This window comes from Canis aureus, chromosome X (assembly GCF_053574225.1).
Source record: "Canis aureus isolate CA01 chromosome X, VMU_Caureus_v.1.0, whole genome shotgun sequence".
Taxonomy (NCBI): Eukaryota; Metazoa; Chordata; class Mammalia; order Carnivora; family Canidae; genus Canis; species Canis aureus.
The window spans coordinates 81,480,208-81,501,517 of record NC_135649.1 but is presented as its reverse complement, the minus strand read 5'-3'; the positions used below and the strand labels follow the sequence as shown (position 1 = coordinate 81,501,517).

The window sequence follows — 21,310 nt, the reverse complement described above, 5'->3', positions numbered from 1 at the left end:
TGGAGGTTCCTCAAAGAGTTAAAAATAGACCTGCCCTACCACCCAGCAATTGCACTGTTGGGGATTTACCCCAAAGTTTCAGATGCAATGAAATGCCGGGACACCTGCACCCCGATGTTTCTAGCAGCAATGTCCACAATAGCCAAACGGTGGAAGGAGCCTCGGTTGTCCATCGAAAGATGAATGGATAAAGAAGTTGTGGTTTCTGTATACAATGGAATATTCCTCATCCATTAGAAACGACAAATACCCACCATTTGCTTCAACGTGGATGGAACTGGAAGGTATTATGCTGAGTGAAGTAAGTCAATCGGAGAAGGACAAACATTGTATGTTTTCATTCATTTGGGGACTATAAATAATAGTGAATGGGAATATAAGGGAAGGAAGAAGAAATGTGTGGGAAATATCAGAAATGGAGACAGAACATAAAGACTCCTAACTCTGGGAAAGGAACTAGTGGTGGTGGAACGGGAGGAGGGTGGGGGGGTGGGGGTGAATGGGTGACGGGCCCTGAGTGGGGCACTTGACGGGATGAGCACTGGGTGTTATTCTGTATGTTGGTAAATTGAACACCAATAAAAAAATAAATTTATTATTAAAAAAAAGAATGCTCAGAGGTGTTGCATTCTTCTCAGGACATCTCATCAGGAGATACATGGTATCAATACATCTTTACTGATGATGTTAAACCTGATCACCTACTTAAGGTGTGATTGATGGGCTCATCTTTTGTGAATTTATGATTTTTCCCTCTGCAATGAATAAACATCACAGGGGAGATACTTTGAGAGTATCCCATAAAGATTTAAAATGGCATTATAGGAGAACTATAATGTCAAATTAAAGAGTGCCATTTTATTTGGTTTTACTAGTCAGGATCATAGTCTCTTTTCCTATTTTTCTGTTTTCCTTTGGTTTCTTTCATTCATGTTTTCTAGTTTGTTTTTAAAAATATACATGAACTCTGAATTATGAGGATGACAGTGTAATAGAATGGAAAGAACATATAAGCATTTGTTGGGAGGCAAACCTGGATTTGAATACTAACTCTCCTGCTTGCTGTTCATATGACCTAGAAAGAGGCCTTTTAGCCTGAGCCCCTAAATTCTCATCTGTAAAAACACCTAATAACAAACCATCTCACCGAGCTTTTTGAAAGACTTAAAGCACTATAACTATCTGGCACTCAGTAAGTGCTCTGCAAATGTCATTTTTTTGCCTTCCTTAATACCCAAGTGTTTACTATTGTTGTCACTAGGGTAATTAGACTCTCCTTTTTTGGCTGGGTGGCTCTAGGATATAGAAATTTGACAGATTGTTTTAAATTTTTGTTCATGTTCTGACACCACTAGGAGTTTAGTGAAAGGAAATTGCTGGACTTTTTTACAGGTATCTGAGTCACTGGGGAGAAAGCAGCTGGAATTGTTAAGTTGATGGTACATTCTTACAGCTCACAAGTATCTTCTATCTTATACCTTTGCAAAACTCATTCAGTACCTCTTGTATTTGAGGATTTGCTTTTTGTGGATGAATAAATAGATATTATGCAAAAGTGGCATTTTTTATTTCTGCCTCTCCTGTGTTCCTAGTTTTTACTTATGTTTCTTCCTTCATTATAGAACTGTCTTAATGTAGAATTTAAGCGGGGCAAATCTCATGTGGTTACTGTCTTTAATCAGAATTAACTTAATATGAGCTTTTGTTTGCAACAATGTAGTCTCAGGTTAAGCAAGAAAGAAAACCCTGCAACACCCCACTCCTCATCCTTGAATTTTTAAAGTTTTTTTAAAACTTAAAATTTAATTAACATATGGTGTATTATTACTTTCAGAGATAGAGTTCAGTGATTCCTCAGTTGCGTATCATGCCCAGTGCTCATTCCATCAAGTGCCCTCCTTAATGCCCATCACCTAGTTACCCTAATCCCTCACCCACATCCTCTCCAGCGACCCTGTTTCCTAGAGTTAAGAGTCTCTTATGGTTTCTCTCCCCCTCTGGTTTAAAAAAAATGAATTTTTAAAGGCTTAAGTGAAACTTTTTCTTTGTTTTGTCCCCCTTGATCCAAATTTTATTTCCCCATTCCCAAACTTGACTTGTTACTTGTTCTCTTCCTAAGTTTTTAAGGCAGGGATTTACTTAATTATTGCTTTTTTGGTACTGATACAGGTTTTTGGGGCGATACATTCTCTAAATATCGCCCTGGAAATCTCCCAGAAAGTGTTACTCCTATAAAATCAGTCTTGCCAATTTTCCCTTTGATCTCATGCTCCATTATGGTTCTGGCACAGTACTGTTACTGATCTTCTGTATTACCATTTTTGATAGTTTGTTCAGCATGGATTTGGGCGGGCTTAGTTTCAATTTTTTTTAAGATAGTGCATGATAACTTTTTTCCTGATTACTGAGTTTTCAGTTCCGCCTTAAATTTTGTCACTGAGGCAAGTGGCTCTCTCACCTCACTTCAGCTTAGTCCGGGCCCTGTGGTGACCTCCCAGATGAGTTTTGCTCACAACTTTCTTTTGAAATGGAGGCCTGATGTTCAGAGACACCAAGACTGTCAGATATTTCAAGCCAATTCGTCATCTGCGAGGAGATACTCATATATTCCCCCTCTTTTTGCTCCTATTGTCCCTTCCCTATCACATGTGGGACTCTCCCCTCAGCCAAAGTCCTTGTCTATTTTCAACTGCTGCCATTGAGCATGGCCACATTGCCAATAGGGTGCCTGGGATCACTTCTCCATTTAGAGAGGTGAAAGGCCAGGGCCTCGCCCTCCAGGAAAAAACCCCAAATGACTGTTGAGTTCCTCCAGACCCTTGTCAGAGCCCTTTGTGGACCAAAGATTTCTTTCTCTGCTGGAGTCTGTCAGCTCTGGCAAAAATCAAGTTTTCTCACCCTAATCTTACCTCATCCACACAAGTTTCTTTGAGAAACTATGGAAGAGAAAGGCTTTCTTAGAATCCTCAAATGTCAGAACTGGAAGGGCCCTTAGAGACTATTTCGCCCCAACTTCCCTCATTTAGCAGAACATATAACTTCCTTTGCTCTATTTCCACGTTCCAAGGAATCCCCAAGGCCATCTCATAATAAAAATCAGGAGCAAGTCAAGAGCCAAGTTAATCAAGGAAGTAAACTACTATGGGACCAGCTGTGCTCAGGGAGGATTGAGTCATCAGAAATCCATCCCTGGTCCCAGGATTTGTTTATTAGGGATTTTCTTCAAGGAGAAAGGGAAGGATCTGTGGTAGCTCAACATCAAAGCTTTTCATGGGGCCAGTGCGACTGCAAAAGGTTTGATTAGCATGCATCAGCATTGGGTAGTTTTAAAAGTCCTGCTTTGAAGAGGCCTGCCTTTACTTCTGACTGGTCCAGGTATTGTGGAGAAGTGGGCAATGTTTGCCTCTGTGCTGCTCACGTCCCCCCAAAAAGTACCTCACCGGGTCCCGTACTCAGAGCATCTTGCTTTCACTTTGGAAGCACATCAAAAGCCCTTGAGACTGTGCTAGGATGGGCTTTGCAGGGTATAGCTTCCTTCATATAGCTACATTTATAACAAGATTCCCCTGTGTAAAGCATCCTCCCATCCACTGCTCTACTTGAAGCTGTAGTGAAGGTAATTTTTGGCCATACTTTACAGGTAAGGAAACAGGCTGGGTCTAGTTAACTCTGTAAAGCCATGTGACTAGTAAAAGGCAAAAGTTTTGACTTTTGAATCCAGAAGGATCTCACATCCTACGCTTTTCTACTAAGCCATGACACCTCAAAGGCACCAGCATATGCCACAGCAAACTAGCCAACAGAGGACCACGCAGCTGAAACCACTCTCTTGATCTTATTTGCAATTAATTCTAGCATTATGATTGAAACATGCTTCTGAGAAGCATGCAACAAATCTGAGGATTTAGTGCTAGTCTCAAAAGATACATTGGGATTCACATAGGGTGGCTATGAATTTACCATCCTATAGCTTTATTCTCAGAATTTTCCCTCAGACTCATGGAAGACAAAGACATCTCATCAGTTGAAGTAAATGACTTCTAAGAATGCTTTATTCACACCTAAAAGGATCAGATCCAATTGTAGATCTGGATAGTATTTATCCATGTGCAGTGAACAGTGAGGGTGTGCATGAGCAATGTCCATGGGTAATATACTTACTTTTTTCAGTTAGATTTCATGTAAGATAGCCTATCTTCAAGTTCTCAGTAGACACCAAGGAGGCTGCATCCTTGGGATTAGGAGGGGAAATATCAAGTTAGGTGAGCAATTCTGAGAGAAACAGGGAGGCTCCAGGTGGCAAAACTCTAAATAGATTGTGAGCTGAGATCATTTGGACAAACCAAATTACTTAGGGACTTGGGACATATGTCATATCCCTGTCTTGGGTGCTCAGAAAAGAACCCAGGGTGAAATCTGGACACAAGTCCAACACTATCACCAGTCCTTGGAATTAGACCCATTCTCCTCCCTTGCCTTGGGTCTATCTGATCAAAAAAACAATTACACTTTTTTAATTTTTTTTATTCATGTTCTTGCCCAGCTTTTGGACACCCTGTATTTGCACAAACTGCTCAGATGTATTGGGAAATACAATTGTGTGATGTGCAGTTCACTGGCCTGATGGGTGGGGTGTTCAGGCTGGGATGGAATGCTGCTAGGGGGGTAAATGGAGAGGAGTCAAAGGAGTTGTTAGCTCACAGGTTAGTGAGCAACCAGTCTAGCAGTTGTTTCCTAGCCATGTTTCCCACGGCTTCATCCAGTTGTCGTTCCTTGGCAAACTTCATGACCTCTTGAAGAAGATCCCCTACACTGTACCCCTTCTCTGCCGCCTTAGCTGAAACTTCAGGAAGCTGTGGAGAGAGCAGAGGTATTTTGAGTCACATAATAATTTTGGAGAAGGGACCTGGATGGATCAAATGAAGCACTCCACCCCTGTCACCCCTGAACTCATCTTCCCACCCATGCTTCTAGGATTAGAGTAAAGCCTGACACAGATCCAGGACTGGAGGCTCCTGACAGGGCTTTCCCTTTTCCTTGCCCCCCCCCTTCAATGACAGATAAAAATGCCACAGGACTTTCTCTTTGAACTTTAGAAAACAAACTCTGGGATCATGTGTGTTCACCAAATACATCTTATAGGTGCTAGGTCCTTCAGTTAGTTTGTGATTATTGCTAGGTCAAGGTTAGGGGTTGCCATTTCCCAAATTCACTATGAAAAAAATATGAGATTGGAAGTAGGGACAATCTCCTGGTCCTGGACTGAAAATAATTTGGTTCAGGATCTTATTTAACTCCATGTAATGTAGAAAACACAGCTGTGGTGTGTGTGTGTGTGTGTGTGTGTGTGAGAGAGAGAGAGAGAGAGAGAGAGAGAGAGAAAGAAGAGAGAGAAGAGAGAACTTTTATGTTTATGAATGCTGGCCTTTATGAAACTGATTAGGGTGAAACAAGTGTGGTGCCTCGGGCAAAAAATTTAAGAAGGCAAGTACTCTTGGGGCACTTGCAGGACCCCTGAGTTTGGGGAGAAGTTCCCTTTTTTTTTTTTCTTTCTCCAACCCCTTCAAACTCAAAATGTAAGACTTAAAAATTGCTCCCTGAGATGTGTTACCAAATAGTTTGTTGAAAGGGTCCTGTTAAAATGAGCTAACCTCTCTCCTTGTCTTGGTGGAAATGCACAGGCCTTGAGGTATCCAGATCCCCATTTAGTTCACGGTTAACCCCTTTTGTCTTTGTGTGAAGTGAAAGCAGTTTGTGAAGTGCATAGTAAGGAATAGGATTGGGAAAAAAATTGGACTGCTCCTGAACTCTAAGTACCATGCTGCCTCCCTCCCCCTGCCCATTCCAACCCTCTTTTCTTCTTGTGCTTGTTGCATTGCTTACCTTCTCCAGTTGTCCATCATCATCTCCCATGAAGTAGAGCATGGGAACGTTAAATTGGGAGGCTGCAATCCACTGCAGGACAGCCTGAAGCTGCTTCTGCAAGCTACTTGTTGAGCACTGATTATTAACTATGACTTCAGGTCCAGGAGAGTCCTGATGGTTCTGTGACATCGCACCATCTTGACTACACCTGGAGCCACCAACCTGGTAATTGGGGTTGTTTGCCAAGGCTGCTTGTTCCTCCAACTCAGCGAGGGCTGCCCCATTATTACTATACTTAGCCATGATAAGGCACAACTTCATCACAGATTCTACCAGTTGATCTATAAATTGGCGGTTCACTTGCTTCATCCCACTGATAAAGTCAAGTTCTTGATTGTCCTGGCATTGTTCTTCCCCTCTGTCAGACTTCTTGGACATGGAAGCTGCTTTGTTTGTCCTGGGCTCAGAACGCTTGTTCTCGCTTTCACATAGGTCATCACAGTTGAAGGGGCTCTCACTAAGCAGTTTCTGAATCAGCATTAGAACGATGTTTGACATATCCAGCTTCTGGGAGTCCAGCTGTTGATTGTCCTTTAGAGAGGTAGAGGGTCCAGGAGCTCCATGAGATTCTAGATGTTTCATTGAGAGTGCCTTGGCACTTTGTCCACTTCCACACTTTTCGTATTGGGCACTCTGAGTCATATAGCCTGTGGTAGAGCCAGGACAATCTTCTTCACATGCATCTTTGCCTTTGGCCTGCTGGGTCAGATGGTACTGGATCAGCGTAAGGGCAGACACAATCAAGTCCTTTGCCAGTGAGTCTGTGGAAGGGCTGATCTTTTCTCTTTTTTCCTCTTTATTGGCACATACTTTGCCAGGCATCTTGCCTTGGTTTCCTTGCTTTTGGTTCCACATGGTCAGGCTCTCCTTGAGGATGTGTTCACCGACTTTTTCAGCACTGGTCAATGACTTGCACTGCTCTGGTTTCATTTTGCCTTTGTCCTTCCCCTTCATCTCAGCTTTCATGGCTGAGAATTCAAGACTTTGGTTCTTGCATTTAGGGTCATGGGACCCCGCTTTCAAGGATGCGTATGACAGACTCTGACATTTAGTCTCCTTCTTCTCGCCAAGAAGAGCACTGACCAGACGCTTCAGCATAGCCTCCATGATATCTGCAGCATTTTGTTTTCCGTGGTTGAACAGATTCCTCTTGACAGCTGAGACAAAGTCTGAGTCAGTCATCAGGACCCCAGTGATATTATGCAGGTTCTTCATGCAGGAATCAATCAAATCAGACACAATTTCTTTGGTGTGCTTTAACAACACCCTCTTCAGGACCACACAGGCTGGAATTGGCTTCCCAGAGCTATGTATTTTCAAGGTTTTCATAACAGAGACCATCATGTCAGATGCCACCTGATTTGCATAAACCATGAGCCCTTTGCTGATACAATCTGCAAATTCTTTGCTATCTCTTTGGCACATCTGTTTGTCTCCACTCTTGTTCTTGTTGGATAGTTCACTATACAGGAAGGTTTTCCGGCCACCTTCCTTACACTCCTCCCCAGTGCCTCGCATTTCTGCAGAGGTCAATTCCACAGCATCATGGGCCATTTCAGAAGCAATCTTGCTCACAGGGCTGCGAGGGCTGTTTTTCCCTTTGTCCCCAGGGGATGGGTAGATTGAATGATGAAGGCATTTGCTTCTGCCTTCCAACTTCTCCTTGATTTCCTTACGGGCCATCTGGATTACCAGAGAAGATAGTCGGTTGACATAGAAAGAAAGGTCATCCATAGAACATTCGCCATCAGGGGAAATAACTGCCCTCTGACTGCTAGGAGATTTTGCTGGAGGAGTAGAAGGACTCTGATTATTGTTGGTGTTTTTGGCTGCTGTTATTTCGAGACGTAGACTTTGAGGTCCGTTGGCCATATAATCCATGTTCACTTGATCAGCATAGACGCTGTAGCAGTTCCCGGAGGGTATTTTGTGATATTCGCCATCTGTGTCTCCTACTTTATGTTTACAGCTAGAGGTTGAGGGGCTCAGTGCATGTTGGAAACCCAAGGCATACTTCTGGAGGTCATTGAGAAGCCAATTAAAGACACTTATGGGATCAGAGGGAGCTTGTTTGAAAAGGCACACGGATCCCTCTGTCTAAAAAAAGAAGAACACCTATCCATAAGAGTTTGGGTAGGGTACTTCTTTCTTTTATTTTACTTACTTATTTTATTTACAAAAAAATATTTTATCCCTAATTTTATTTATAAGATAGATCTTCTAAACTGCACAGATCAGGGACTAGGCCTTTAGAATTTGCATGGAACATAATATACAATTGCAATCATTAATACACATTTAAACACAAGTGGCAGCAGCAAAAGCTGAGTATATACATTTGTACACTTAACTATTTATATATCAATTTATTTGTTGATTTCATCTGTGTATGTGTTCTTATCTCAAAATGTATGTCAAAAATGTATCCTTATATCATTGTGTGCATATGCACATCAATATAGCAATTCATAAGTGTGAACATCTCAGTAGATGTGAGAATGTGTCAGTCTGTATTGTGCAATGTGAAAATGCCTATGTGTATGTTTGCGTATATGTGTATGTCAGTGCACATGTGTATGTGTAAGCACGTGTAATAAATAATATGTTGACATCAATACCCACTGCCTACTGTATAAGCCAACATGTACATGTTAGTGTGTATATTTTGTTATGTGTGTGGGAATATAAACATAAGAGTGTGTATATCAGTGTGTCTGAGAATATGTAAATAAGCAATTGATTTGAAATGATGTGCATATATTTATGATATAAATCCAGTAGCATGTATCATGCAGCTATAAATGCATTTGTGTATATTAGAGCATACATTCACATATTAACATATATGCTCATTAACACATTAATGTATAATTAATGTATGAAATATTAATAAATGTGTATGTTAAAATATGAGTACATGTAAATAAGTGAATGTATAATGACTGTGTAGTCTGTCAATTGGCTATCATTTGTTATGTTTATATGCTATGTCTGTGCTTGAGAATGTGTGTCAGTATCACACACACCGTGGCATTTGAGTTTGTGTGTGAGTACATGAGTGGGGATGTTCTTGCATTTGTGTCAATGTATGTATCAATGCATACAAAAATAAGTGACTATCATTTTGTTTAAGTTTCTATGTGTGTGTATCAACATGAAGTATATTTATAAGTGTGTATGCTTATAGCTGAGTCTATATGGTCACTGTGTTTTTATCAAATGTTATGGGTGTGTGAGTATACATTTATGCATGGTGTGCATGGATATATACATGGATGTTTATGTGTGTCATACATGAGCATGTCAAGGTATCTGATTGTATGACTGTGTATCTTTGTGTATGTGTGTAAGTCATTGTTTAAGAATTAAGTTTGTTATATTAGTGCTTGTGTATATTTGTCAATGTCATGTGTAGCCAGACAGGAGTATGCTTTTGCTTGTATAAATTATTTTTTGTTAATATGTATAAATGTATATATCAATGTGTGTGTCACTTTGTGTAGATTTATATGCCTATGACTGTGTATGCACAAGTCTGGATATGTGTATCTGTACTGTACACATCTTCTACTTGGCACTTAGTGCCAATCCCCTCTTTGCCCCTTCCATTGCTTCATCTCCGGTCTTTTCACAGAATTCCTGGAAACATAAGGTCAACAATAAGGTCAACTTTTTGCAAATAGGCTTGATACAATCAAGGAGATCTGCCTTGTGTGCAGGAAATATGGACTACTCTTAAAAATAAATACCAGTTATAATTTATTCCTTTCCTGAGACTCCAAAATGGAGTTGGCCACCCCCAACTGAACCCAAAACTATTTAGAGAATATTTTGTAACTGGCATTTCCTTCCTTAGGGGCCACTCTCATCATTCCAAATGTGTCCGGGGCCAGAAATTACATTTCTCATTATAGCATGAGTCCAAGAAGATAGAAAAAAGAAATATTTGGCTCTTTTGCACCAAAACAAAATATTCTGCTCCAATACCAGCCACTCCAGGCATGTAGGACTGCGAGGGTGACTTCTCATGTGCTTTAATGCCTACCCCAAACGAGGAGCCTAACAGATATAATCTAGAATACTTACACAAAACAAAAGGACTCTGTGTGGAACAATGGCATGCAAGTCTAATTGGTTCTAACTTTATGGTACCCAATAGCCTAGGTAATCTCTTAGACAAGGGGGTAGGAACCAGGCAACTATAGTACTTGGTCATTGTGGATTCACTCTGCTCCATATCCTTATTCATTCTTCTTGGTTTCTGAGCAATGTAGGGCACTCAAGCCTACTATAAGCCAGCAAAGTACATTGCAAAGGATCTTGCTTATAAGCCCATATCTTCATTATGATAAGAAGAGCATTGAACTTACCGTGCCTCTAAACTTAGGACTATGTTCTTTAGAATGTCGTAGTAATAAAATTTATGGGCCTGTATGACAGTAGTTATCTTACTATCTCTGAACCAGAGTCAGACTCAATATTGGGCTCAGACTCAATATTGGGCTCTGAGAATTAGAAAGGGTGAGCTCAGAAGCTAACCATACCTTAGACTGGTCTTGCTTCTCAGTATCCTTGATCACAATAATCTCTTTTTCTTCCAGATTTCCCAAGTTTAAGTCACCTTCTGAACTGGAACCAGCAGCATCCTATGGAATTAAGGGGTAAGATTTTTATGTACAGTTGCTTTTTGAGACTTTCCTAGGCTACCACTTCAAAATGACTTCAAATGACTGTTATGTCTCTGATTATCCCTCTTCTTTCTGAAGGAGCAGTAGGACTGTAATACCAGCTAGTCTTTGAAGAATGATAAGGTTTCTACCACAAATTACTACTCTCCTTACTCTAATCCCACTGAAGATATTGACAAAGTTGTCAGTCTCAGGAACTATATTTCATTAATCATCAAACTTTTAGACAGGTTTTTTTTTAATCTCACTTCTCTGATATACTATTTTCCATGCTGCTTTAATTCTTTCAGCCATACCAACAACTTAAGTGGCTTCTAAAATGAGATTTGGTATCAAGAGTGACCGTAAATTCTGAACTAGGGATCCTGGCTTGCAAAATCAATGGCTTTCCATTTGAGGCTCCTCTACCTTTCCACTCTCTGCCACAAACTTTCCCTTTCCTCATGCTGTTACTGATAACCCTCTCGGCAGTTTTGCACTGATTCCAGATGAGGGAAACAGAGAATACTCACCTTGGAATCTTTATCTTCCACATTCAGGGTGGACACATCAACAAAGCATATCTGCATCAAATTAGAAGAGTAAATTTAGAAAAACTCTAAACACCTTAATCTCTTTCTGGGAGATGACAATGCCTACCTTATAGGGTTCTATAAAGTAGAGGATTGATTGATATACTGCATGTAAAGCATTTAGCAGCGTGCCTGTACATAGTAAGTACTCCATAAAATGCTAATATAATTATTATTAGGCACATAGAAACTTAGCATTACTATATCTCCTAAATGAGAATGCCTATCTGTCAGAGAGAGGCCCAAAATATCATATCCACATTTATTAAGAAAACTGAGAAGAAAGGTGGCTTGCCCAACTGACACAAACTCAAAGGTGGAACTTTCTTTTTTTTTTTTAATTTTTTATTTATTTATGATAGTCACAGAGAGAGAGAGAGGCAGAGACATAGGCAGAGGGAGAAGCAGGCTCCATGCACCGGGAGCCCGATGTGGGATTCGATCCCCGGTCTCCAGGATCGCGCCCTGGGCCAAGGGCAGGCGCTAAACCGCTGCGCCACCCAGGGATCCCAGGTGGAACTTTCATTAGAAGTTGATTCTCTGGGCTCCCAGTTTAGAGCACTTTCTGCTATAGTGTTCCCCAAATGTGGTATTTTTACTATTAATGATATAGGATATTTTAGGTGGTACATAAATAGATGTTTGTATTTAATAGGTACATTTGTTGTTTATTTGGAAAATACACCCTAAAACATCAAACCTGTGGTATTGTGGACACTAATGCTTAGGGTGATGGTAATTTTTAAATGTATTTGAATTTAAATTCATTTTTAAAAACATTGCAAAAACACATATTAAGTAAATAATAGTATAAGTGGCACTTGAACATGATAAAAATGTGAAGTACTACGCAAATCACTCAAAGTTTGGGAAGCAGAGCATGAAGCATTTTGCCCTCTTGAGGGAGTCCCACTTTAGTGTAACTTACTGGTAGCTAGGTGACATTGTGACTTCAGAAGTGTTAGGTAATAGGGGCTGGTAACTAGGCAACCACCACTCCTCCCTCCCACAGGCTCCCCCTTAGTCCTCCCTCCCCAGGTCCTTTATATCACATATGGTTCCGCCTCTCCCTTAATTCGTCCTTGTGTGATGTATAAAGCACACTGATCCCCCACAGACCTCATTGAGCTTGGTTGCTTAGAGACATCACAGTATCACTCTCCATTAGTCTATCCTGGGTTCCAGGATATTTATACTTATACACCAAACCTTTCTACTCCTTGGTAATTTTTTATCTTACCACTTTCCGGTCCTGATCTTGCTGTCCTGTTGGGCTGTAGAGATCTACCTTGCACACGCCCCTGCGGCTGTGTAACCAGTCAATATCATCAGACATCTGTAAACAGAAAGAAAAGAAATCCGAATATTTGTATATGGTTTTTAGAAACTAGCTGAGTTTGGATAAGAACCTCTGAAGGGCTTTCTGAAACCCATCTCTTGTCTCAATCAGGTTTAGGTTAGGAACTGTGGGGTGAGCAAAGAAGGAAGGACACTATGAAATGTTTGAGTTTGATAATCAAATCATTATCTTTTAACACGGTCCTTAGTCTCCTTTCATTTATACTCCTCACACCAAGTATTTGGAATCATGGGAGTATTGTATTAACTTGTGAGAAAGCCAGTCAGAAAAATGGCAGGCTGGGAAGCAAACTTAAAGATCTAGAGACTGTGAGGATAAAATTTAATGATTTGCTTCTACCCAACTCCACTAAATCTCATCTGTGTCTGCTCTTGTTTACTCACTCTTGAGTACCTCAAAGAATAAAGCTCACCTCATTCTCTTTAACTGAATTTTAGCTAACTCCAGTTCAATCAGAGTCTTTCTCATTACATTAAAGAAAGTAAAATTAGGTAAATATCCCTAATACTTATTACACAGGGCCATTGGAAAAGATTAGGGTCAATACCAGTACAGTGAATAAATAGTCCTTTTTTTATCAAAACATATAAGATTCCAACATATAGAATAAGTTTCTGAATGTTGAGAAAAGTCTAATAGCTATAAATATAACCAAGAGACAAATGTCTGAGGGAAGACCAGACCCTGATCCTATAGCCCAAGTTTAATTTTAATTTTGAAAGAAAAAAGAACCTCTGCCAACTACCTTTAGCCCCCTTGCCACCTCCAACCCTGGCCCGGAACTTAAAGTCTAAGGGAAATGGCAGAGCCACTAGCTAATTTTTGCTATGTAAGACCTCAGATCTATGTTCAGGAAGATACAGTTAAGAGCTCAGTAGAATTGTTTTGGAGCTTGAATTTGATTTCTTTTTAAAATTTAACAAGAGAGGTTTTTTTGCTAAGTTATTAGAGGGCTGTTGAATTCCTTTCCCCCAACTTCCTTCAAAATGGACACCCCTTTTAACCTCTAGTTCCTTCTCTGTCTCCCTTCTTCCTTTCCCCTCCCTCTCTCTCTCCTTTCCTCCTCCTTCTCTCTCTCCCTCTTTTTCCCCTTCCGCCTTACTCCTCCCTTCCTCCCTCTCCCCTGCCCTCCTCCCTCCTCCTTCCCTCCTCCCCTCCCTCTCTCTCCCTCTCTCTCAACATTTTTATGACATCAATCCTCTGGTTATCTTTTCACATGATAATATTACATTTCTATTCTTTGTCATTCCCCTGACACAGATCTTTTTGGGTCCTCACTTCCCTGAAACCCATCCCTGAAAAGGTTTTAGGAAAGGCCTTCCCACACCCGCTCAGAAGAGGGAGTTTCTTAAAAACAAGCAAACAAACAAACAAACAAACAAACAAACAAAGCTAAGAGATGACTAGCGTAGAAAAAAAGAAGGGGAGTCATAGAGGTACTTCATATGATTTGGATACAGCCTCAGTCCAAATCCTAAAGAATGAAAAAAATTGTGGACTCATTACCTTGATAATGAAGCTATTTTAGGCTTTTGGCTGAAATTGTGCCACCCAGAAGGGAGATGTGCCCCTTTAGATGGAACTGGGCAGTGCCAAGTTCTTGGGCACCTGCAGCTGGCTGCCACCCCCGTCAGCAGTTGGACGAGACTGATGGGCCAGGCTTTTCCCTGCTGCCTCTGACCCTGGGGTATGACAACATGGTTGGTTGGGTCACAATGCCTGAAACTAGCAACCTCAGCAAAGGCGTGGCAGTCTGGCAAACTCAGTTGCCCTTCACATCAAAAGCACTCAGGCTGTCTACTGTACAACAACCTTTTTCTAGGAGGGCACACATATTTATTTCACATTTTGTCCAATTTATAATCCCTTCAGACTTCCTTTCTCTTTCCTCTTCTTGTTTCCAGAACAATCTAATCATATTAGTTACCAGTTTGGTGGGGGTCTGTATTTTTCACATACAGAATCACCACTAGCCTTTATGAATAATACAGTATTAACTTTCACATCTTGTCTTATTTCTCTTTGGGTTTCCCACTAGAGATTCAGAGTTATGTGGCAAGAGATCTTTGGATTTATGTAGAAACAGAAAAAATGGCTAAGTCCTGTCTGGTTATCCTGAGAGTAAAAATAGAAAGTTGGGAGGCTGCCTTAATAGTTTGTGGTTTCACCTCACTATCAAGACACCCCCTTAGCTAGTCAAAAAGAAGTCAGAAGATGCCCTTACCTTTGTAGTAGCAGAGTAGGCTATTCTGTAGAAGCTTGGAATGATTTCTTTTTTGTTAATTGGGATGCTGTGATGACCCCTCCAGTCTGACCCAAGATGTTACTTCTTTCCTCAACCCTCCATACTCTCCTAAAGCCTTCCCTGCCAGCTGACACCAGAATTTCTACTTCATGACATCGCTGTTTCTATAGAGAACAGTGACAACATAAAGTTGGGGGCTCCATTCTTAGGATTCTGCAAGCTCTAACTTTCATCATGAGACATAATTATCCCAGAAAAAAGGCCAGTCTACCTGGGATATGGTCAGCTTGCACAGACTTTTTTAAGCTATGAAAGGACCTGAGCCCGGCTTATTCTTTTTCATTATATGGCCAGTGCTGGGTTGCAAGCTACCATATTCTTTAGAGGATTTCTGTTAGACTTTGAGATGCCTTTAGTTTAGCCCCAGTTTGGAAACATTAACCCATCATCAAATGGCTCACATTGTGCCCAAGACTTGTCTTATCTTCTTCTTGCCCTTTTCCCACATGTTTCCACTTTAACCTCATGTGTGTGAATAAATGTATCTGAATTAAAAATAAGCTGGGATGATATCCCAAATAATAGAGTTTTGTATTCTTGGTCTACTTCAATTTCTTCCTTTCCTTGTTACCCCTGAGACTGCATATCTTATCCCCACTCTACAGTTTTGATCTTGTTAGTTCATGGCATCAAAGAGAAATAGAGCTATACATTTGTTGAAAGTGGCAAGACAGATTTTATTCAGGCTACTGCAGTAAGGAAGAGTCTTCAAAGGAACAAAGCTCAGATCCACTGAAACAAGAAGCAGAAGGTGTTTTAAATGCTGGGGTGTGCTAAAGGAAAAAATGCTCAGGGGAAGTGTGTGTGTGTGTGTGTGTGTGTGTGTGTGTGTGTGTGTGTTGGCGGGGGAGGTGTGATCAGTGCGATTAGGGCAACTGTGTGTGCTAACTGGTATCAAAGTTAGGTTCCTACCCTTTCATAGAGATTAGAAAACAAGGGTCCTTCTTTCTTGATGATTACATTTCAAAGGGATGGCTCCCAGGTCCTTGAGAAAAATATTTCTGGGTTGTAGAAGATAGCTCTCAAAGGAACAGAGAAAGGATTTACAATGACAGGTTTTCTAAAGTAAATGTTCTAAGAAAAGGGAGGTCAGGGGCCTATAATCAGGTTTTGGCTGACACAAACAGTAAATTCTTCTGTCAGGGTTGAACTTTCTTAGGCAGGCCTTTAAAGGAGGTTGGGGTCATCATCCTAGGGACGTGGCCTTGAGCTGACAGAAACTGTTAGTGTTTGTTCAAGTCTCTTAATGTACGGAATGGATGATATATTTTTAAAAGATTTTATTTATTTTTCTGAGAGAAAGAGAGAGAGCAGAAGCAAGGGAAGAGACAAAGGGAGAGAGAGCAGACAAGACTCCCTGCTGAGGAGGGAGTCTGACATGGGGCTCAATCCCAGGACTCAGAACCCAGGACCCAGGACTCTGGGATCATGACCTGAGCCAAAGGCTGACGCTTAACCAACTGAGCCACCCAGGCACCCCAGGAATGGATGATATCGTTTGTGCCCAAAGTTGCAGTTGTTATAAGCCAAGGTTAAGGCCTAGTTGAGAAGTCTCAGAGGAGCCTGACTATATCAAATCATCATGTTGTATACCTTAAATATATACAACTTATTTTTTAAAAAAGTACATTTTGGTCAGGACGCCTGGGTGGATCAGTGGTTGAGCATCTGCTTTTGGCTCAGGGCATGATCCTGGCTGGGGTCCCAGGATCGAGTCCCACATCAGGAGCCTGCTTCTCCCTCTGCCTATGTCTCTGCCTCTCTCTCTATGTCTCTCATGAATAAATAAACGAAATCTTTAAAAAATACATTTTGGTCAAAGAGAGAGGCTTTGTTGGTGGTGATGAGCTAAAATCTGAAGTACAAGACTTGCTTTTCCTATATCACCTTTTTGTTGAGAACTTTTGATGATTATAGAAAAAGCTGGAGCTCCTGTGTCTGGCTCATGTCTGCAGAATAAAAAGCAAAGGAAGAAAACATGTATTTATTCTCCAAGCAGAAGAATGTATATCCCTAAGATTAAAAAACAAAAAGTCTCTATGTCTCCCAGCCCAGAAGGAAACAACTATGATCTGGGCCTGGAAAATATCTTACCAAATCCCCTGAATGACAAAAAGAGAACTATTACAGATGATTAGAGCCCTGTCCCATGGCACCCCAATCCTGTCATCCTGGAGGCTAACCAGGAGCAAACAAGAGCAGCATTTGGCTGGGAAACCAACAACAAAAATGTGAGGAGTCTCAGTCAGAGGTTACAGTGTATCTTCTGCCTCATCTTTCTTGGGTTCTGCTGATTTTCAGACCAGCTTACACTGACTAGAGGTGAGAACAGATGGGTGAGGGAGAAGGATGTTCAAAGAGTCAAAAGAAGGAGTATGCTATGTTAGTGTGTGAATATGTGTGAAGTTCTATGCACTTAGATTAGCCTTTAAGGGCCAAACATAGAGATGTTAAACATAGAAGCTTTATTGTCTTTTCTTTTTTTCTGAACCATTGTCAACCGTTTTCTAACTTTGTTTATTCTACTCGAACATCTCTTCCATACAAACTTGCGAGTAATTGTACAAATCAACACTTTAAACTATGCTTTCAGTTTACATTTGGTTTGAAAGGGCTATTTAAGATAATAAAAATGGGACCTGTGTAATTGTTATGAATAATAGCAAATTGAAATTTAAATGAGTTGAACTATCAGCCTTCATGAAATCAATGTCTGTCTGTTAGTCTCACCAAATATCTTCTAGTCTCAGATTAGGCAGCCTAATTTAGTTTATGAGATGACACTACTACCATTTGGAAAATGCATGGTGATACCAGTGATTAACAGACATTATTTATTGTGGCCCAACACAAATGGGAACTTCACTTCTCCCTGCCCCCCGAATTATTTTCCAGACATGAAAATACACAATGTCATTTAGAGCAGCTTCAGGCAACCATACTGAAGTGAAAAATCATGGCAATGGTGCTGCACAATTACTTCTGTTAAGTATTTATGTTATGTTTGTATTGTGCATATCTGTCTGGCCTTTTCTATGAGTGATTGAAGCAGTGGAGGGAGAAAATAAAGGACTTTAAAATGCTATTAATATTCTCGTTTTTTATTCTAGAGGGAAGCTGTTAAAGAAAAGGGATCTCTTAGATAATGTTGGGGTTTCCTGTTTGGAAGAGGCTTAATTAGGCAGCTAAGATCTGTTCTATTGCCTTGTTGTAGAAAATGACTTAATAGCTATTTGTGAAAGGTGGGCTTGGCGTGGCAGTGGCCATTTCTGGTCAGGCTCCTCCCTCTTATAATTGGGAAATTTCCCTCCTCTGATTTCCTAGAACATTTGCTTCTTGTCTGTATAATTCATCTGACATTTACTAGATCCGGTCTTGTAGAGTTAATTAACTTTTCCTATCCCTGGATCACCTGCGTTGAAAGCCTGACGGGCAGTTCCTGCGTCTCTCATCGAATCTGCCTGCAATACTGGGCACACGGCTGGGCTCAGGGAGCAAATACTAACGTCTTTGGAATTTCGGGCAGCCAACAGTTCAGAAGCCGCGGAGTCCTGGGATCTGTAATAATATTTCAGTGGGCAGTCTACTTCTGAGAGACGCAATTCCCACACTGAAAATCTGTTCAGTACTGTTTTACCTGCATCATCTCATTTGATTGTCATACGGCCTTAAGAAACGGATACTATTGTAAACCCGATTTTGTCAATGCGCGGCCCTTTGGCGGAGAGGTTGCGAGAGCCGACTAGATGAGGCTCTCCCCACTTCCATTATTTTGGAGGTGGGTGTGCGCGCGCGGGGAGTGGCACCCCTTTTCTTTCTTCTGGGCTCCCAAGAGGCAGAAGAGAAATTTCCCTCGAGAAAAAGAAAAGGCTAAGGGGTGGGGGTAGGGGGTACCTACTCTGATCTTTTGGCCCCATCTGGTGGTTTCGAGTGTGACCGAGCAAAGCGTCGATCCGCTACCTCCCCCTGCTGGTGAGAACGGTGGGGTCGGACCGGCTGGCTCCGGGACCCATTTGCTGAGGCGGCATTTTCTGCAGCCGGTCGCTCTGAAGCGGTCAGTCACTTCTCCGGCCCCCTCTCCGTGTTTTGCTTTGTGCCTCGTTTTGTTTGTTTCCCGCTACTTGGGGAGAGTCCCTTTGACAAAGCGAGGCGTTGGTTTCAAGCTGGCTAGGGCTCGCGCGAGGTACAACTTCATTTCCTAGGCGCTCACAGGGCCTTTTGCCTTACGGATGTAAGTCTATAAACGAATTTTCTTGTCAGAGCTGTGGAGAGGTAGCTGAGGAAAGTAGGCTATGAGTCGGATTTTGTCTTTGTTGTTGTTGTTTTCCTTTGAAACCAACAAACGTCTGGAACGTCTGACGAAAGTATATACTTTCTAAGTATAGTATTAACTGGCGACAGAGTTTTTAATCTTTTCCTCTGCTGGTATCTTTGTCAGTGAATTGCACGTTTTAAACCAAGACTCTTGGAGGAGAGGAAGGGGATCTGGAAGCCTGTGTAGCCGAGTTCCCCCATAGCACTGGTGGGCATTCCTCCCTCCCCCTCCCCCCGCCACCGGTTAAGGATGTTAAAATGAAGTGAAGACTGGTCTAGTCCTTTTTTTTTTTTTAAAGATTTTATTTATTTACTCATGAGGGACACAGAGACCTAGGCAGAGGAAGAAGCAGGCTCCATGCAGGGGGCCTGACGCGAGACTTGATCCCGACTCCCCAGAATCACACCTTGAGCTGAAGGCGGCGCTAAACCGCTGAGCCACCCGGGCTGCCCTGGCCTAGTCCTCCGCGTGGTCATGTCCTTGCCCCGTGGGGGGTGTCAGGCAGAGACCCTCAAATCTAGAGGGTGAATGGGGGTAATGAGTTCATGTGGCCACTAGGAGGTCGCAGCTGCTCGGAAAACGTGTTTCGCTCAGGGCACGAGATCCTCCGTTACCGAAGCCCGTTTTTGCCAAGGTGGTCCGCAAATGAAAAGGGGAATTGGTGAGTCCTCCCTCATAGAGTCACTCCCCACCCACAAAACCGCACTTTTTGTGTGTGTGTTATAGTTATTGATACATTTCCTTCAAAAAAGTTGTTTATAGGTTCAAGGAAAGCAAGTGCCTTTTCTATTTCGTTATGAGCTTGGCCTTCCAAATGCTTGAGGAGAATGATTGTGTTTTACTGATTTCCATTTACCCTGCAAAGGATAGCACTAGGTTAATCTATGTTAGTGGTTGTTCAAGAAATTGCCATGCTCAGAATCATATAGAAGTGTTTGGCCATAGCCAAAAATGTTCAATCACCTAGGTCCAAAATGCCTGGCTTTTTGCAGTAACTTCCTCGCTGGTTCCACCAAATCTTTTCTTGCTACTCTTAAACAGATTTTTTTTGAAAGAACCAATATATCTCATTAACTAGTTATTTTAAAAACAGCTTTATTGAAATATAATTCAAATACCACATAATTCACCTAAAGTGTATAACTCAATGATTCTTAGTATATTCACAGAGTTGAGGAACTATCACCATAATCAGTTTCAGAACATTTTAACCACCGAAAAAGAAACCTCATACTCTTTATCACACTCCAGCTCCCCGAACCCTATGCTTACCCGGCCTTAGGCAATCACTAACTTGCTTTGTCTCCATAGAGCTGCCTATTTTGGACATTTCGTATAAATGGAATCATTCGGTAGGTGGTCTTTTGTGACTGACTTCTTTCACTTGGCATAACTTTTCCCGGTTTAGAGTTGTGACCACATGTGTGAAATGATGTTTTCGAGGGATTCTTGTTAGATGCTTGGTGCCAAGAATTTTTACTGGAGGCTGGTCGTGCGGGCACCCTCTGCCTAGTTCATACCCAAACTCCAAAGTCCCAGGAGGAAATCTGGTGTACACCATTAGATGTATTGTTTGCACAATTAAGGTACAGTGAGCTACCTTTATCTGTTAGGGTGGTGGGGAACCCTCCCTAAATCCATGTTCCCAGATTCTAACCAAGGGGCTAACCTTGCCTGCAGGATTTTCAGATGATAACATTCTCAGGTCTGCTATGTTAACTACACAGACTTTGAAAGGGATTTCGTTGATTTTGTAGATCAATTTGAGGGGGATGCCATCTTAATATTAAGGGTTTCAATAGCAGAATATGGGATGTCTTTACATTTATTTAGGTCTTTAATTTTTCTTAAAGATATTTTGTGGGTTTCAATGTACAAGTCTTGTACTTCTTTTGTTAAAATTATTTCTATATGTTTTATTTGTTTTGATGCCATTGTAAGTGGAATTGTTTTCTTGATTTTATTTTCACATTGTTCCTTGCAAATCTATAGAAATATAATTGAGTTTTGTATATTGATTTTGTATCCTACAGCCCTGAGCTCATTTATTAGCTCTAATTATTTTTGTGGAATCTTTAGCCTGTTAATATGGTAGATTGTGTGGATTGATTTTTTGAACCAGCCTTGAATCCCTAGAATAAATCC

At 41.3% G+C, this 21,310-nt stretch overlaps 2 protein-coding genes across 3 annotated transcripts in view; one reads left to right on the top strand and one right to left on the bottom strand.

Annotated features, from left to right (window-relative positions):
• Nucleotides 1–4,570: 4,570 nt before the first annotated feature.
• AKAP4 (A-kinase anchoring protein 4) lies at nucleotides 4,571–14,929 on the bottom strand. Of its 2 annotated transcripts, none has more exons than XM_077890272.1 (6): nucleotides 14,770–14,929; nucleotides 12,426–12,521; nucleotides 11,126–11,176; nucleotides 10,470–10,571; nucleotides 5,884–8,022; nucleotides 4,571–4,853 (listed from the first exon to the last, which is right to left on the bottom strand). In XM_077890272.1, the coding sequence occupies exons 2-6, from the start codon at nucleotides 12,519–12,521 to the stop codon at nucleotides 4,698–4,700; spliced, it is 2,544 nt and encodes an 847-aa protein (XP_077746398.1). In that variant the 5' UTR covers nucleotides 14,770–14,929; the 3' UTR covers nucleotides 4,571–4,697. The 2 variants fall into 2 exon arrangements, with proteins under 2 accessions (XP_077746398.1, XP_077746399.1); XM_077890273.1 differs by lacking the exon at nucleotides 14,770–14,929 and adding an exon at nucleotides 14,052–14,210.
• A 3,902-nt stretch (nucleotides 14,930–18,831) lies between these two features.
• Nucleotides 18,832–21,310, top strand: part of CCNB3 (cyclin B3) — a 91,592-nt gene continuing 89,113 nt past the window's right edge. Inside the window, exon 1 of the mRNA XM_077890371.1 lies at nucleotides 18,832–18,904. The gene's annotated coding sequence lies outside the window, so the exon portion shown is untranslated. The remainder of the gene's footprint in view (nucleotides 18,905–21,310) is intronic.

Bases quoted from the DNA above. Each gene is read 5' to 3' on its own strand.
- AKAP4 (XM_077890272.1), bottom strand. From the start codon at position 12,521: ATGTCTGATGATATTGACTGGTTACACAGCCGCAGGGGCGTGTGCAAG. The intron at 8,023-10,469 runs GTATGGTTAGCT...TTCTTTTTTTAG, and splicing joins AGAAGCAAGACCAGTCTAAG to ACAGAGGGATCCGTGTGCCT. The intron at 4,854-5,883 runs GTAAGCAATGCA...CTCTCTCCACAG, and splicing joins ATGATGGACAACTGGAGAAG to CTTCCTGAAGTTTCAGCTAA.